The 16,947-nt window shown below is 40.9% G+C and overlaps 1 protein-coding gene across 6 annotated transcripts in view; it reads right to left on the minus strand.

Annotated features, from left to right (window-relative positions):
* HSPH1 (heat shock protein family H (Hsp110) member 1) overlaps positions 1 to 14,514 on the minus strand; it is a 28,474-nt gene extending 13,960 nt beyond the window's left edge. For 2 of the 6 annotated variants that reach the window (XM_042946300.1, XM_042945989.1), the window contains exons 1-7: positions 8,598 to 9,103; positions 7,030 to 7,087; positions 5,071 to 5,211; positions 4,243 to 4,365; positions 2,416 to 2,515; positions 1,163 to 1,296; positions 484 to 728 (exon numbers count right to left, since the gene is read on the minus strand). In XM_042946300.1, the coding sequence (XP_042802234.1) occupies positions 484 to 728; positions 1,163 to 1,296; positions 2,416 to 2,515; positions 4,243 to 4,365; positions 5,071 to 5,211; positions 7,030 to 7,087; positions 8,598 to 8,767 (971 nt within the window). In that variant the 5' untranslated portion in view covers positions 8,768 to 9,103. Of the gene's footprint in view, positions 1 to 483; positions 729 to 1,162; positions 1,297 to 2,415; positions 2,516 to 4,242; positions 4,366 to 5,070; positions 5,212 to 7,029; positions 7,088 to 8,188; positions 8,471 to 8,597; positions 9,104 to 9,590; positions 10,018 to 11,414; positions 11,529 to 14,482 lie in introns of those variants that run through there. The other 4 variants (XM_042946074.1, XM_042946378.1, XM_042946160.1 and 1 more) reach the window with 4 other exon arrangements.
* Positions 14,515 to 16,947: the final 2,433 nt, after the last annotated feature.

Here is a 16,947-nt window from a genome sequence, read left to right on the forward strand (position 1 = left end):
CATTATTCAATTACTAGCCCAGAAACACCAAGAGTTGATAAACACTAAAAAGATTTCATCATGAGGACACTTAGCAAAGATGTTTTTAAAAAACCTCTTTGTAGGGGCACCTGGGTGGCTCAGCTGGTTAAGTGTCCAACTTCCACTCAGGTCATGATCTCGCGGTTCATGAGTTGAAGTCCCGCGTCAGGCTCTCTGATGTCAGCACAGAACCTGCTTCAGATCCTCTGTCCTCACCCCCCACCCCACTCTCTCTCTCAAAAATAAACATTAAAAAAAAACCAACAAAACCTATTCTTTAAAAAAATAAAAAACCTTTTCGCACAAGTGACCCTAATTCTAATGGTGTGAACAGTCCTAGTATATAGCATATAATCTTGAAAATGTGGACCAAGACTCTCAACACCACAGCTAGACTGACACCTGGGCTATAGTTTCAGCAAGAAGTTTCTTGTGTTTAATCTAGCAGAATTCAAGACGCACCTGTTCATCTTTCCGGAAACATCTTTGTCATTCATAAAGCACTCGATATTCAGTGGTAGGTCTGTGCTATTAGAGCTCATTAGCTTTTTCAATTTTTCACATTCTTGATACAGACGAAGCAGTGCTCGAATCTTGGATTTTGCATCCAACTTGTACTTAGTTTTAAATTCTGCACAAAAATGTTCCACCAACTTTTCATCAAAGTTTTTCCCTCCTAAGAAAGGATCAAAAGCTGTTCCCAGTACCTAATTTAGTTAAAACAACAAATAATCTGGTTATTTTCAATCATATTTTTAATCAGAATCTTAAATATTACTACACAAACAACTAAAGACTAATAAGATCAAAACTTTTATTTAAATTATAGTAACATGAAATCTAAGAAAAATGTTACTACCAAATCCAAATGAAATGCTGAATCTCTAATTTACTTTTAATGATTACATAGAAGATAATCTTAAAATGCTTCTCCTTCCTAAGCAAGAACACTTAAGGGTCTCCTAAAATAATCACGTCATCTTTATGGGGAGCAGTGTTAGGAATAAGTCCTTGTTACTATAGTACCCAAAATTCTGCTTCCTAAGAAGCACAAAGTCAAGAAGGCTCAGTAGCTTAAAGTAATGACAACTACAACACATTTAATATGTTTTGGTCATTTAGTTCAAATTTATGACTTTACCTTCAATTTTCCCTTGTTAAAGGCACAGGCAGACACTTGAAAAGCTGAGTGTCCCATATCAACAAAAACCACTATCCGAGGTTTCTCATCCAGGCTTGGGAGATCCTGCTTATAAATTCCGTAATTCAAAGCAACTACAAAAAAACAACTGTTTCAATTCCTTGTTTCACATTTTCTTAGGAATTTCATCATTACCGAAAGAATTATACATGCAGGAAACTTGGTGAACACGTTTCTTTCACACCTGACTTCATACTAATTTTCATGGCATAATTTTTTCCCTTTCCGATTTTAGAACAATGCTCTATTACTTTTCAATGAAGAGATGTGACAAAGAAAATGTACAAGGTGCAAATACAATGAAATGTAACCACAAACATTAGCAGGCTAATTACACCATACTTACATTTTAACCACAACCTGCCAGGAGAATGCTTATCCAAAAAAATTAAGAATTTAATATACAACTATAGCAATGGCAGTTCCTACCAATTTCTTTTTAGAGCCAAGGCAAATAACTGATGTACCTTAAGGAGACTGGGTCAGCTTTTTCTGAACTTTGAAGCCACCATATTTCTAAACATGTATAGCCTAAGAATACACCTTTATTGATACTTGAATTAAGAGTTTTAAAGAATACACATATTAGAAATATTCTGGAATAAAGTCTTACTTGCTTTGTCTGAATACACTAAATTGTAACTTGACTTTTTGTTCACCTGTAATCATAAAAAACTAGTAAAGGCTCTAAGAGGAAGGAACAGTGACTGGTCCGCTCACCACCCTATCCGTACCTAACACAACGTCTGGCAAATGGTACAGCTTAAATCAATATTTGATAGAAAATGAGTGATCAATGACTAAGGGGGAAAAATTTTTTTAACCTCATTAATACTCGTAGCCATGGTAGCTGTGAAACCCAAAATCCTAAGGTTTGGGGAAAATTTAACTATAAAAACCATGTGAGGAAATAAAAAACTAAATCTAACACACATAATACAAAGGACTGAAATATATACCTAGAAGTACTTCCTAATGACAACAGATTCATAAACTGACACAGTGACCATTTCTCATTAAACATAAGCATCTGAAAAAAAACAGAATTCCTGCTTTCAAATCTAACCCATGTCTTTTAATAGGCTATGTTTCTACGGGTACATGAACAAATGTTTGGCTAGGATATCTGACTTGTCTTAACTCAGTTTTGATAGTATATTCACTTCTACACAGAAGTAGCTTTTTTTTCTTACCAGCTGTCATGTCATTCATAAGTCGTAGGCAGTTTAGGCCAACTATTTGTGCAGCATCTAATACAGATCGCCTCTCAGCATCTGTGAAGAAAGAGGGGACCTACCAACAAGAAAACAAAGAACCTTAAGTTGTCTAGAGCACACACAAATTCCTCACGACCACTTATGACACATTAACAACAGTCTAGATAAATATGTGCCTATCAAAGTTATAAAACAGAAACAGACATTTACACTTAGTTTCTAGCAAGTTCCGTAACTTTCAGAAGAGTAGCTGTTTAAAAAAAAAAATGCCCCGAAACGGTATTATCAAAGTAATCTTTACTATAACCAAATTTTAACCCAAAATAAAAATTAATCAGGAGTCTTCACTAAGACATAGTGACAACTGCCTCTACCTAATAAAAGAAAGCTTTAAATCTAAGTGTATGAAATACCATTTCCAAGCCAGTCTGAAATTTCTTATTTGGAAACCACAATGCTAAGTCAACATTTAACGTTAAACGTAACTAAACTACAGACAATACTACAGGTACCTAAAGGTAACGCACAGCTAATTCTCGTATACACCACCGCCCTGCAGTTTGCTATTCACTGTATTCAAGCATTAATAGATGACGGGGTACCTTCTAATTCTGTAGACCTGTTAAGATCACAAAAACATTTTTTGGCAAAGCCTGTTGATATTCCTAAAAAGAAGAGCAAAAACAGCTCAAGGGATGGGATGAAATTTCTTATGGTGCTGACCTGTGCTTTAGCTAGGTTAATTCTTTTGATCACTTTCTAGGACAGCACTTTAACTAGGACACTCTTCAGGAGAATCTAACAATACATTCATAGCATCACTTAACTAGAAAGTACCTAAGAGAAAACTTAGTACAGTGGCTTTCATTTTTTTCCCCAAAGTATTTGTAGCTGCTTCAGAAAGAGAGGCAAGAGCAAAAGTGGGTCTCTGCTCACTTTTCCAATCAGGAACACTGCTTTCAGCAGTTTTTCCATATTAGCTTACTTAGGGAAAAAAAAAAAAAAAAAGGAAAAATTACTGACATGTAACTTAATTCTTAATTTTACCAGAGATTATTATTTCTCCATGCAACAGCCAAATACTCCTTTTTAGTAGAACATATTCTGTCTTGCAAGGGCAAGACAGGGCTCTCTGCCTCATCCTTTCACATCCTAGGACACACAGTCACCAAAGCTTCTGACTGGTCTGGGCAGGCCACCCTGCTCATGTTGTAATGCAAAGACCACGCGTGATGTAGTCCGTTACAGACAGTCTTAGTGCGGAGCATAACCAGAGCAGACCAAAAGGTGACCCTACACATTTGGGAAAGCAGAATTTACAGCTGCTTTTTTGGCGTCCAAATAAAAGACTGACTTCTGTCCTTTTCAAATACCCCTAGATAACTTATCAACCGTCCACTGATAGTGGATTTTCCAGTGCTAAAAATCTTTTAAGTTTTGTCACTACTGGTAGGTTACATCGTAAAACTTCTAGTGAACTGGTTCACAACGGACAGAATTCTGAAAATCCCCGTTAAGCGTACAGGTTGTCTAACAGTGTTGTTAACGGACAGCATTAGAACATCTTCCATTTCAACCGACCAATTCAGTCTTTTCAAAGAGTCCCGCAAGAGATTGATTTGCACCTCCAGTCAGGAACTCCTGCAACTTCTTGCTAAAAATACCACTCAAACATACTCTGAATGCTCCTGAACACTCTGTTAATACAGTCCAGTAGGATTTTGATCCCTAGTAATAACACTTAAAGGGTAGGAAGAAAGGCAAATTAAAAGAAAACACACTGCCTTGTTGAATTCTACTTACTGAAATAACACAATCTGTTACTGGTTTCTTGAGGTTGTTTTCGGCGGTTTCCTTTAACTTCGTCAACAGCATGGCTGTTATCTGCTCCACACTAAACAGATGTTCTTCGTCCATGTACATTACCTGTATGAGGGAAAGAAAACATTTTAAACGTTGTAGTACTTAATGTTTATATGCTAATACTGACTTCCATATATTATTACATATCCTCTTCTAGAAAATCTTTATTGTTGCAGCTGTCATTAGAGAAGAAAGGAACAGGACACCAAAAACCAAACCAACCAAACCCAAAATGCAACGAAGAACTTTTCTCTAGAGATGAAGAGAAAACAAATCTAGGGTAAATTTTCCCCCTACCCAAAGTACTAGTGAAAACATTATACAAAGTAGTAAATTTCCATTCTAACTGAAGAGATGAATCACTGTGACAAATATCATTTTATGTAGGTCATAACACAGGAATGCCTCCGCTGGTTTAAGAACAGATCTCTGGTTGCATTACACGAGTGCTCTTCAAACAATTGCAACTGGGCTGTAATGGAACAGACTTTTGTAACACAATGGAGAACTTTTTAAGCACCACTAAGTAAACCTAAATTTTAACAATTATAAAGAAGTCATAAGATATTAATTAAGTTATAGCAATATATGCCACTTAAACACTTTTTGGCCATTAAAACATATACCTACAGTTTAAAAGAACTTGACAAAAAAAAAGATCATCTAATTAAGAAATTTGAGGTAAACATTTATTAAGAACTAGGCGTTTTTTTCTATAGGTGAATTTCATTTCCTATTAAGCACATTAAAGTTAGTCAGTTAGATTACCTTTATTCCAACTCCACCATTTTTCATGGGAACCAAATCGTAACTTAAGTTTCCCTTCTCCTTTTGAATGAAGGGGTCATTGAATGCTCGGCCATGAAACCTTTTGAAGTTAGACACTGTGTTGTTTGCATGAGTGATTTGCTGAAAAAGAAACGAGAAGTTAGGTTTTTTTTCTAATTGGAACATCGGTAATTATAATTTTATAAAAAGTCAATTGTACGACTCAAACCATAATATAAGTAACTTTCTCCGCAACCCTGGGAAATGCCAAAAGGTAGGAAATGAGAAGAAACAGGAGGCAAAGCTGTCACTACAGACTTTTAAAAAGATTTCAAACCCTGCAAGATAAAATCAAAGATTGGGAAACGACCTCTAAAGCCCTGAACAAATCAAGAACTGCATCCCTTTATTTCCTTTTTCCCCACTAAACTTATTAAGTTTTATATCCACCGAATACACGAATAAGGAGATCTAAAAGCACTACAAGTCAAATTACATTTTTTAAAAAAGTTAACGTTAATTGGTCAGGATAAACATTTTGTGCCATAAAATACACGGGCTGCTATAATCACGGAATGTCAATTATCGGTACCAAAAAGCAGAAGAAGCAAGGATCATTCAAAATTTCTAAGTGACTTTTAACTGCATATTTTTGATGATTAGACTCCGGATTAAAAAGTCCCACTTCATAGTATATTTCACTCAAAGCACTCAACAGTGAAAACTGTATTTAAAATACAGAAACAATTAAAATAAAAGATTAAAAACAGACTTCTAAAGTAATGAAAATACCAGAACAGTTTCCTATTTACCATTTTCTCTGGTCTACTTCTTTTAAAGGGAGGAATACAGCCTGGCAGTAGTAGTTTTTCAAACATGGAATTTAAGCATGTTTATGTACTAAAATTCCCTGTGATTCTGAAATGGAGTTGAAGTGTATCTAGTAATCTACAGGCTACATCTGAGCCTCCACTGAGTCTCCTCACAGAACCACAAAAAAACTGCAACAGCATTTTAAGGTCTGGCATATCAATATTCTAAATAGCCATATTGAGGGAGACAGTTCCTCCACTGATGTGTCCCTTTTCTTTTAAGTACACCATTTTGAGTGTGCATAGCTATTTTTCTCTCCTTTGCCTTGTATCTCTTCCAACTTGCCTTATTATAGCATTCCAGGGTTTAGAGTTTTGCTTCTTTTTCAGCAGTACTATTTTCTGTGTTTAAAAGAATTTTTTCAATCTCTTTCTTACAGCCTCTCCAAACATTTCAAATTTCATGTTCTTTTCCTTTATTTTTTTCCTCCCCAACCCTAAGGGTTCCTGGTTATAATGTGAGCCCTAAATGGAAGGGGCATACATAAATGTTCTAGTCACATTAATAACAAGTGAAGTTAATTTCAGTGATTTAGTCTAACAGATCCAAAATACTGTCATTCAACATGTACTCATGTTGAATATCGATGAGATACTTTACTTCCTTGTAAGACTTCAAAAGCTCATGTGTATGTCCTACTTACTTCCCATTTCAATGCAGAGGAGGCAAATTCAAGTGTATCTAACAGCTACCCTGAAGACGGCACACATCTAGACACAGTTCTCCCAGTCTTACCTAAGTAACCTGAACATGCTTTTAAAATATAGAACTTCTAGAAGAAATCTTCCTTAACTCTTAAATGAGTATCACAATTCCACATGAAAGAACTTCAGGTGTCTCATTTATAATTTTTAAAAATTAGATAAATTAGAAGGTAGCAAAATCACTAAAAATTAAGGTTGGCAGATTAGAAAGTTAAGACAGATCTTACTCACTGAAAGAGGAAGGGAACAAAAAAAAAAATAACCATCTAAGGGCTCTTAAGGAATACGTACATTACATTTCTAAAACTCAAACATAAACAGGCTTCGATATTTCATAACCTCTCCCTTAAAAACGTGACCAGAATGGTCTTAAAGAACATACCTGATTTTTGGCTGCAACTCCAATGGTTCTGTTTTTGGATCCAAATGATATGACTGATCTAGAAAATATACAAACCACAGGTCTCAAAATGTTGAAAAGCATAGACGAGAAAATAATACACCAGTTTCCTACCGATGGTCGGGGTGCTGGTGGGCGGCACAAGTACAGCACAATGTTGTAGTCTAAAGCTTTAGTCAGATACTTAGTAGAAGCCCACTTAATTGTTACTCTGAGAATGTAATCTAACAGGCAGTTAGCCAAAAAAGTCTGCTCATGGCTCAGGGGGCATTTTCCATTACTTCAAATACCCGTGTAATTCTCCAGGTCCCCAATTATTAGCAAAATGGACATTAACTCTGAAAATACTTTGAATGAAGGGAATTATTTTGGCCCTAGCCACATGATCAGCAAAATATATGGAGTGAATTCCACTCTCAGTTGGCAACTCTGTACAAATCTAAGTATCACTGTCATACCGATTACTGTCCCGATATACATCCACCCCTTCAGGATCAACAGATTTATATGAATCCAAACAAGTTGGCCTAAGTCAGGTTTCTGCAGTTTAAAAGCACAAAAGGGTCCTACGGGGAACTCTACTTAAGGAGGCCAAGTAAGTATGATGCAGAGCAAGTACCACAGCAAACAGAGTGTAATTGTTGAGGGAAAAGCATGAATAATTAGTTCCATTAATTAAGTCAGCTTTGAAGAGATGAAAGATGACCTCTGTGAGACAGCCTTCTCAGCAATGGAAACGGAACGGTAGCACAGAGCACAGATAAACTCAAGTCTTGTCAGGAGGAGCGCAAATCAGATTTTCAATCAAGGCGCAGGTAGGTGAACAAAGTGGGAATATGCTGAGGGCACTCAACACGGGGCTGCATCAAGTTTAAGGTTGCTCTGATACCGTAGACCCAAATTATCTGTGCAGGTGCTCTAAACAGCATCCTAAAAGCCACAGAAGTGTTCAAAGGCTAGAACCTTCTGAAAACAAAGTAACATTCTAGGACTAGAGTAACCATTCACTTGCAGAACGACTTTACTCATTTTCCACTTGGAAATTAATAGTGGCCAATGCAAGTAGCCAAATATCTATTGTATCAACAAGATCACAGGGAACGCCAATGCTGCCCTCTGTTTACCTTTTCTAGGGACATACCTGCTGTCTTCAGTTTCACAGTGGTCACCACAGCCACGTATACAATATTTTCCTAGTCTCATCTGAACAGCTTTTCTTTTTTATTGGATCAAAGAGAACAAAGATGTGAATTGTACCTAAGCATGAAAGCCTGACATACTGTCTTTCTTACCGTACTCCAATTATACAGACCTTTACATATCTAAAGAACAGACTGTAGATTTGCAAAGAGGTAGAATCGTGGAATAAGTCTTTCCAATGGTACTACCAATGTCAAACATTTGCTAATTTTCTGATTTTCCATTCACCTTCACAAATGGCCATCTGCACTGAAACAGTGATACAAACACGGTCATCCTACCTTTGAGCTCAAGGTATCATTCTAGGCTTTTTATCTTGGGTTTCAGACGTTGAAAAAATTACTACCTACATTAATTTTCCTGAGAAGGAATCAGTTGTTTTCATCAATGTACATGCAGGCGTGTTTGCATGATGATCTTCAGAAAACAAGCCCCTTGAAAAAGTTGCTTTAATAAAATGTTGCCCTTGCCCACCCCACGCTGCTGTGGAATAGAACATTCTAATTCTGACCACATCCATCCCCGAATTCTAGCACAAAAGTGTGCAATTTTCATCTTATCTCCTTTATTTAAACTGTGGAAAATTAATAAACTAGAACATGATTTAGGATTCCTCCTGAATGGCTCTCCTAAAACGAGCAAAAGGCCGTTTACATCTTTACAAACGATCCCAGGCACGAAGTCTGCTAGCGTTAGCAACCGAAAGTGCGCAAGAAAAGGCATCTATCAAAGGAGTGATTCTGCGGTCGCTAACAACAATCCGCCCGCTCACTGGACAAGCAGCAGCATCCAGGCTCTGGAAGCTTCTAGTTCATTTCGGAGACTCCATGCGGAAGAAAAAGCTCAGCAGCCCCGCATCTGCGGTGCGCAGAGGCATGCTCGGAAGGAGGGGGACAAGCTGGGGGCGGCTCAGTCAGCTCAGAAGCCGCGTGGGGAAACGGGGGCGGCCGCGGAAGCAGCGAACTGAGGCTTGCCAAGAAAAGGGAACGAAATCGCGGGCTTGGCCTTAGCTCTCCCATCAGTAGGAAGCCCGCCCCAGAAGCGACGACCCTGGGACTCTCCGCTCTGAGACTATTCTTGGCCTCCGGATCGCCAAAACGACCTCCCCCCCCCTCCAGTCCTGCCGGCAAGCCCCCACCCCTGTCGGGCAAGCATCCTGCCGGGCCGGGCCGCCGGTTCCCAACCTTCCCCAGGGGCGCACCGCTACCCACATCGCCCTCCGTTCGGCCCGGCGCGCCGCAGCCCGCCCGCGAGCCCCGGGTCCCCACGGTCCCCAGCCCCAGCCCCCGCTCTCTCTCCTCACTCCAGAACCTCCCCTGGCGCCCCCGCAGGCTCCCACTTACGGGGTGCAGCGGTCGCTGAACTCGTTGGCGATGGTCTCGATGCCCCCAGCCCGGGCCACCGCAATGTAACAGCTCTGCGAGCCCACGTCCAGCCCCACCACCGACATGGCCGGGTCGCGGTCCGCCTCCGCCTCCGCCTCGGCTCTGGGTCTGGGTCTGCGTCCTCCTGCCGCCCTCCCGCTGCTTCGGCAGCCGCTTCCTGCCCCGGCCGCGCGCGGCTCCCGCGGGGTCCGACCGCTCCTCTGTCACTCGGACGGAAACACGAACGGCCCGCCTGCCGGCGCCTCCGGCTTCCCGGGGACAGTGGCAGCACTCGGCGGACTAAGCACGGGAGAAAGCGGCGCTCGGTCTCCGCGGGGCGCTCCTCAAGCTCGGGAGGACTGTCTCGATCTGCACCCGCTGCTCACCGGCGCGGCGCTCAACTACCGACCCAAAAGGGGAGGTCCCAATTCCTCAGCCTTATGTATCGCACTGATCAGAACTTTCCAGAATCTGCGGCATTTACTCACCGGCGCCTCCACCGGCCCCTCCACGTGCCACTTCCGCTTCCTTCTTCTCGAGCCTTCTCGAAAGATTCTACCCAATGGGTGGCTGGTCCCTCTGGGGAGCGCCGCGGTTGCCATAGTGGCAGAAGAGCCGCTCCGGCGCTATTGGCTCAAGCCGGCCAGACTGACCCACCTACGTCCCCGCCCGCCCTAGCCACAGCTCTTTGCTCTCCGAATAAAACGGACAATGAAGACGGACCCCAAAAATCGTAATCTTCACAGTTTACTAGTGGGTGATGGTGTGCGACCCCGAGGGGCTGAGAGCGGGGAAACAAACCCCAGTTCTGCGGAGACCCTAGACCCCTACACCCTGAGGAGGCCGACCAGCTGTCAACAGAGCATGTCGGGAACCGTAGTCCGGCCGGGAGACTGTGTGCGCCTTGTATGCTGGGATATGTAGTTCCGGCCGCAGTGCGTGCCGGGACCCGGCTTTGTTTTAGGGAGTTCGCGGGAGAGGCCCGGTTCCCCGTACTGTGTTTGCGCGCCTTCTCCAGCAGTGGCATCTTGTTTGCTGTTTGGTTTGTATTCGCTTCTATTGTTGTACAGATCACCCCACAGTGAATTATGAATTAGAAGAAGGAATTTCCGCTGATGCGGCTAATAATAGGCACAGGGTGTGTGTTAAAAGTTCTTGTATTCATCAGCCGGCAGGATATTCTTTTGTGGAATAAACTAAGAGGTTGTTGTTGTTGTTGTTGTTGTTACTGTTTTCTTTGTAAAGGAAGCCCTTTTAAATGTGGCGTAATTTGGAAGGCTGTCTGTAGTATCCCTTGCTGCTTATTTTTGAAGTCTGACTTGAGCAGACCTCGTTTTACCCTGCCCCTCCTGGCCATAAATTATTAAGTTTTGCTTCTTGTTTGATCTTGTTTCTTTCCCTGAACAGTGGTGTTGCTGTCAGCTTGTTTTCGGTAAAGAGACAAGGACGAAAAGGAAAAAAAAAAAAGGTGGAATTCTGCTGCTATTACGTCTTTTACTCACTTCTGTGTCTTTCAAGTTGTCCCGATAACTCCTTGCTCCCTCTCCCCCCGGGCACGTAGAAATATAAGCACAGTTCACATGTGTGTAACTGGATAAGGTAGTAGTAGTGAGCTGGAGATACAAAAATATGTCTCCTGAAGAGTATGGCAATTCTTAGAAGGTTATAATAGAAGCCTGGGAGGCCCGCTTTTATTACATACAAAGTAAATTGCATGTGCCTTTCGATGGTCGGCCCGCATTTAGACGAACTACTTAACTTTTAATTGCTTCAGTAGCTATCTAAAGGTGATTGTATTCTTACCTTTGAAAATTGTTTAGCTGTACTGATTTTTTGTTTCGCCTTCCAAAAACTTCTCTCACCCCCACTTTGTTTGCATAACAAAACCTTGTATTAAAATCACCGGAATGGTAGCACCTTTGAACAGAAAGAAGGGAACAGTTCTTGCCTTTAGAGCTAGACAGTTTCAAGTCAGATTCAAATCCTGGGCTATACTAAGATACTTTATAGCACAGCTTGTAAGAGTACCAGCCTTCCAGAATTAGACTTTATGGGCTTTGATTCTGGCTCTAGATACTTATGAATTTGCCAGCTGTGAGGCCTTGAGATAATTACTAAACCTTCTTGAGTTCCACCTCGCAGGTTGTATGTAATAACTGAGGATGTATATAAACCACCAAACGTATGTCCTTATTATGTGATATCTGGGTAATCTTCAAATTGTTATTGGGGCTTTGGTGTCATTTGTAAAAATGGAGATAACTATCTTTGTTGGGAGTTTGGAAGGATTACATATAAATACAACATCTATATGGTAGTAGGCATTCAACAAATTATGGTGGTAGTAATATTATTCAAGAAAAGCCAACACCACAACTGCTATCTCAGCTCACGCTTCCATGAATGCTGAGTTGTACATGTTCGTAACCCCCTTTTATTTAATCAGTTCACTTTAATTATTGGGACAGGTGAGGGAGTAGGGGCCATATGAACTATCACATTATCTAATTAGATGATACTATGTTTCTTATTCAATTAGAATCCTTGTTTATATTACTTTATCCTATTTTACTATTTTATTTTGATTTATTACATTTTTATTTTTTTACATTTATTTATTTTTGAGAGACAGAGGGAGACAGAGCATGAGTAGGGGAGGGGCAGAGAGAGAGGGAGACACAGAAGTAGAAGCAGGCTCCAGGCTCCGAGCTGTCAGTACAGAGCCTGACGCAGGGCTCGAACCCACAAACCGCCAGATCACGACCTGAGCCAAAGTCGGACGTTTAACCGACTGAGCCACCCAGGCGCCCCGATATATTACATTTTTAATACACATAACTTCTCACACTATTTCTGTCATAGCGTCAGAAATTTTAGGATCAAATAAAGAACAGACACAGATCCCAACACATCATTACTAATTATGGAGCCAAAGGTAAACAAGGAATTAAGGTGACTTTATCCTAAATCTGCTAGCAGGTATCCTTGCAGTTACTAGGGGTTTTCCCCCCATATTTGATGAACAAGAGAGTCATCAACATTGGAAACAGAAACAGCTCCCAAAGAATAATAAAACAAAAATGCAAAGATGAAAGAAAAGCCCAAACAAAAATGCCATTCCGAGAGATCATGTGCAGTAAATATAAACAAAAGTTGTGATGGGCTTCCTTAAAAGGAAGGAAGAGATGGGCAAAACAGTGGTCATGTAGGTAGAATAATGGACACGAAAGTGCCCATGATCTTCAACTTCTGGTGTGAGTCACTATTGTGGCTGTCTCTGTATTCAGCCTGTGCCAGGTGCGGGGGGTTACAGAAGCAAAGAAAATTTGTTCCAAATCAGGAGGAGTTTTGCATAGCTTCCCTATAGTCCCTGTGCATCTGAATGCTCAAACACCTCAAATCTTGCCCAGTTGAGTCTTTTCCAACATTTGCTTTCTAAAAGATTTTTTCTTCTCATATATTAACTTGAAAATTGTTCTTTGACAATTAATTCTGATAAAACCTATTCTGTCTTCATTTTAAGTGATACTAGAAAGAATGATTACCTAAAAGTAATCATGGAATGCATGGAAAAATCCTGAAGGAAATAAAGACTGGTGGGTTTTGTTTTTTTTTTTTCCCTCCCAACTTAAAAAGAATCACCATATAACAAATGTGGTTAGCAAAAACTCAAATTATAGGATAAAGTTCATATCTGCCCCTCCAAGCTTAGTGTGAACCACTTTCTCCTTGGAGGGCCAATGACCTCCTTTCGCCACCTCAAAGCTTTTGTGCACCCCGCCACCCCCAAGCTCTTCCTTGGGCTCTTGGCTAGGCCAGCTCCTTGTCAGTCTCCAAAACTGAGTTTGAATCTCATGTACAGAGAAAGTTTCTGAGTGCCCCCCAGTTAGGACATCACTCTTCCCCAAGAAACACCCAAGGGATTGTTTAGTTATTAAGGAGAAGCTGATGCCAGACCTTGCAGCCAAGGGTGGTCACTGTTTGGTTTAAGCCAATCAGCACATTCCATTCTTCTTGGCCACAGTCATTGGTGTAGGGATGGGCACGTGACCTACATAGTCCACTCAGGTGATTCTCAGTGTTCTTGCTTAGAAGGCTGAGATGTGAGTGTTCTATGTGTGCCCCATTCCATCTCCTTGCCTTCCCGTAGGCACCCTTAAGTGAGGTTATGAGACCAACAATTGTTATGATGGACCTTACTGCCATGCTGGAAAGGAAGTTGGAATAGACACTTGGATAGATATTGGAGCCTGGGCATTAAGTCAACCCTGAGATCCATCCTACCTCTGGAGTTAGGTGAAACCATATTTTTCTTCACTGTTTAGGCCAGCTTGACTTGGGAGTTTCTGTTATTTGCTGCTAAAAACATCCTAATTTCCTCGGCAAGGTAGGTCTTCCTTGACTATACTATCGAAAACATCCTCTAGTTATTCTCTATTGTTATCCATTTATTTCCTTAACAATATGCACCACACTCTGAAATTAAATTGTTTACTTAGTTATTTATTTGCTTATTTGCTTATTTCCTCTCTTCAAATTGTGTGGCTCAGGAAAGCAGTGACCTTGTTTTTCTTCTTCACAGTGCCATAATGGATACTCAATAAATATTTGGTGAATTATCGGGAGACAGAAATACATCACAAACTTACTGGGAAAAAAGAGACATGTGTCAGCTTTCCTCTAACACCAGGTTTCTCAACCTTGGCGCCGTTGACATTTTAGGCCAGATGATTCTTTGTTGTGTATGGGCTGTCCTAGAGTGTTTCGCAGTACCACAGGTCTTTACCCACTAGCCACCAGCAGTAGGAAAATAAATGTCCCTGATTGAGAACCATTGCTATCATATCTATAAGATTTTCACTTCAGCTTACCTGGCACAAAGATGCATAGATGTTTTTGAGAGAAAATAGACTAACGTTTGATTCTGAACCTGGAGGCTAAGTCAGACTATGAATAAGTCAGACAGTTCCATCCAGTAGGCGAGGAGGGATCGTGTGTCTCCCATTTTGCTACAGGACATGCCTTGCTGTTGTGAAAAGGGGCCCTGCCCATTCTGAGTGGTTGATTTTGCCTGTGATTGAGAAGTCTTTTTGTGATTATAAATTATTTCAGACAAATGTATGTGACTCACCACTCTTCTTTGCTTTAGTTTCCTTACTTATGACCTAATAATTAGAATTCCTGCACTGTTACTGAAAATTATTAAGCAATTCTTATATCTATGGTTACCTTAACCATTCTACTGTGGTAGAAATAAGAGATTTCATATTTGGATAACTGGGATCATTGCTGCCCTACATAATATTCTGATTTTTCATCCTGAAATCTAAATTTGTAGGCCAGAAACAGATTCCTCTTTTTTTTTTTTTCTTTTCTTTGTTTCTTCAGCACATGTGAGAAAAAGGAAAGGAAGAAGAATTGGTACCCTATGTCTTCTCTTTTCTGAACTATAAATGGGGTAAATTCAAAGTCCTTGTAAATAAAGATGAGTCATTTCCCCGCCACTATTTGGATTTGCCCTGTTGGAAGAAGTGCCTTCATTTTAGTGGGAAACAATCACCGAAGTGTTGGTGTTTTCCTGTGGTCGTTTATGTGGTTTTTTTTTTGTTTGTTTTTTTGTTTTTTTTTAATGCATCAGGTAGATTCTGAGACCAGGATGTGTCTGAGTTCCAGAAATGTTAGCATCTTTACAGATGCTGTTGTTAGATGGCACGTTAGGTTTATGGAACCCACGTATATTCAGTTTCCCGAATGAATTAATAATCCACTCAGGAGGGTGGGTTGTTTTCACTGGGCAAGTCAGACCGTTATTTCATTTGTGCCCAGTGAAATGAAATCCCTCTTTCTAGAGACTTCAGGAGAACCGGCTGCCTGATTACAAAGTCAGATCTCGGCAGAGATGGATGTAATGACAAAAGGTCAGTTGTCTTGCGGTGGACAACTGGAATAATTGGAAAAGAGAGGGACATGAGAACTAAGAGTCATGCAAATTAAAGTTGCTTCTTAAAATTCACCAACAAAAAGAAGAAATAGCAAAAAGGCAGCAAAAAATGCTGCCAATTCTGAACGATGAGGCACTCCAAAATAATAGCACATGCCTTCCAACTGCTTTCTATATCAACAAACATAAGGTTTAAGGTATGTTAGGAGTAAAGCATTGGAGAAGATGTATCCCTCCAACCTCCCAGAGACAGAAAAACACAATTACTGGTAGGAACCTGAAACCGGCTATTTAGATTGTGAAATATTAAGTCTGTTTTTCCTGAGGAAGTTTGTGTGTCGTTTTCTTCTCATTAAAAAAAAAAAGCACACTCCCCGAGTCTGTTATTGCGCTTTATTTTGCCCTTGCAAAGTCTCCCTTCTGAGGAGTTCACCCTTTCTCAACTGTTTTTAATTTTTTGACAGGTCAGTTTCTTCTCTTTGGTCTCTAAGGGAAGCAACAGGGTTAGCCCAGAACAAAAGGTCGGGAATGTCTGTAGTGCCTGACCCTGCCTTTTCATACCTGCCTCCAGCCTCCTCATTTACTATTGGTTGTGTCTCATACGTGGCCAAATGCAAGTCCCTGACCTGCCTCTGCTAAGGTTCTTAACATATGCATGCTCTTTTCCTACTTGATTTCTCTTTGGCCTTCCAAAGGCTGAGAGACCTACCAGCAGAAGGCAGCCTCAGTCCTGCTCAGTCCTGCGAGGCCGTCAGAAAGGGGCCTCTTTCTCCCAGAACAAACCAGTACAGAACTTTATTTCGTCCGGCCCCACGCTGGCCGCGTTTGATCTTCCAATGGTCAGGACACCTCCTAAGGAAGAGGAAGGACCAACTATGCTTGTTACCCCTGGGGGACAGAGATGAAAGCAAAGGACATTTTTGTTCCTTGGGAGTACAGGAAGCCCCACCCTTACTACTGTGATCTATGACCCATCCTTGGGGATCACATTTGTCCTTGAACAGAACTCTTCCCTGAGGGAGAGTTTATAAGTAAGAGAGTGTGAGGATGCTTGGCAGGGATGGTGGGAGAAAGACAGTAATATTGAGGAGCACGGGGCTGTTTCCAAAACGGACAGCGAGGACCTTGTTGACTTTTTTCAATAGTAGTGGGTCTCTAGGAAATTAATCACAATAAAATAAAACCAAAATGGCCAAAACCTTTGTGCTTTAAATATGTCCTTCCAGTTTACATAATTAAAATGCCTCTAAGCCTTCAGCTTGAAATGCTTTTTCTGCTAACTGGTCAACTTTGCACCTCACTGATTACAGAGTAGCCCTTGGCTTCACCTACGAGTGGATGAGCACCTTCAGGGTGCAAGGCCTTCGCTTTGTACGGAGGCCATGATGGTGATCA

Source organism: Panthera leo, chromosome A1 (genome assembly GCF_018350215.1).
Source record: "Panthera leo isolate Ple1 chromosome A1, P.leo_Ple1_pat1.1, whole genome shotgun sequence".
NCBI classification, from domain to species: domain Eukaryota; kingdom Metazoa; phylum Chordata; class Mammalia; order Carnivora; family Felidae; genus Panthera; species Panthera leo.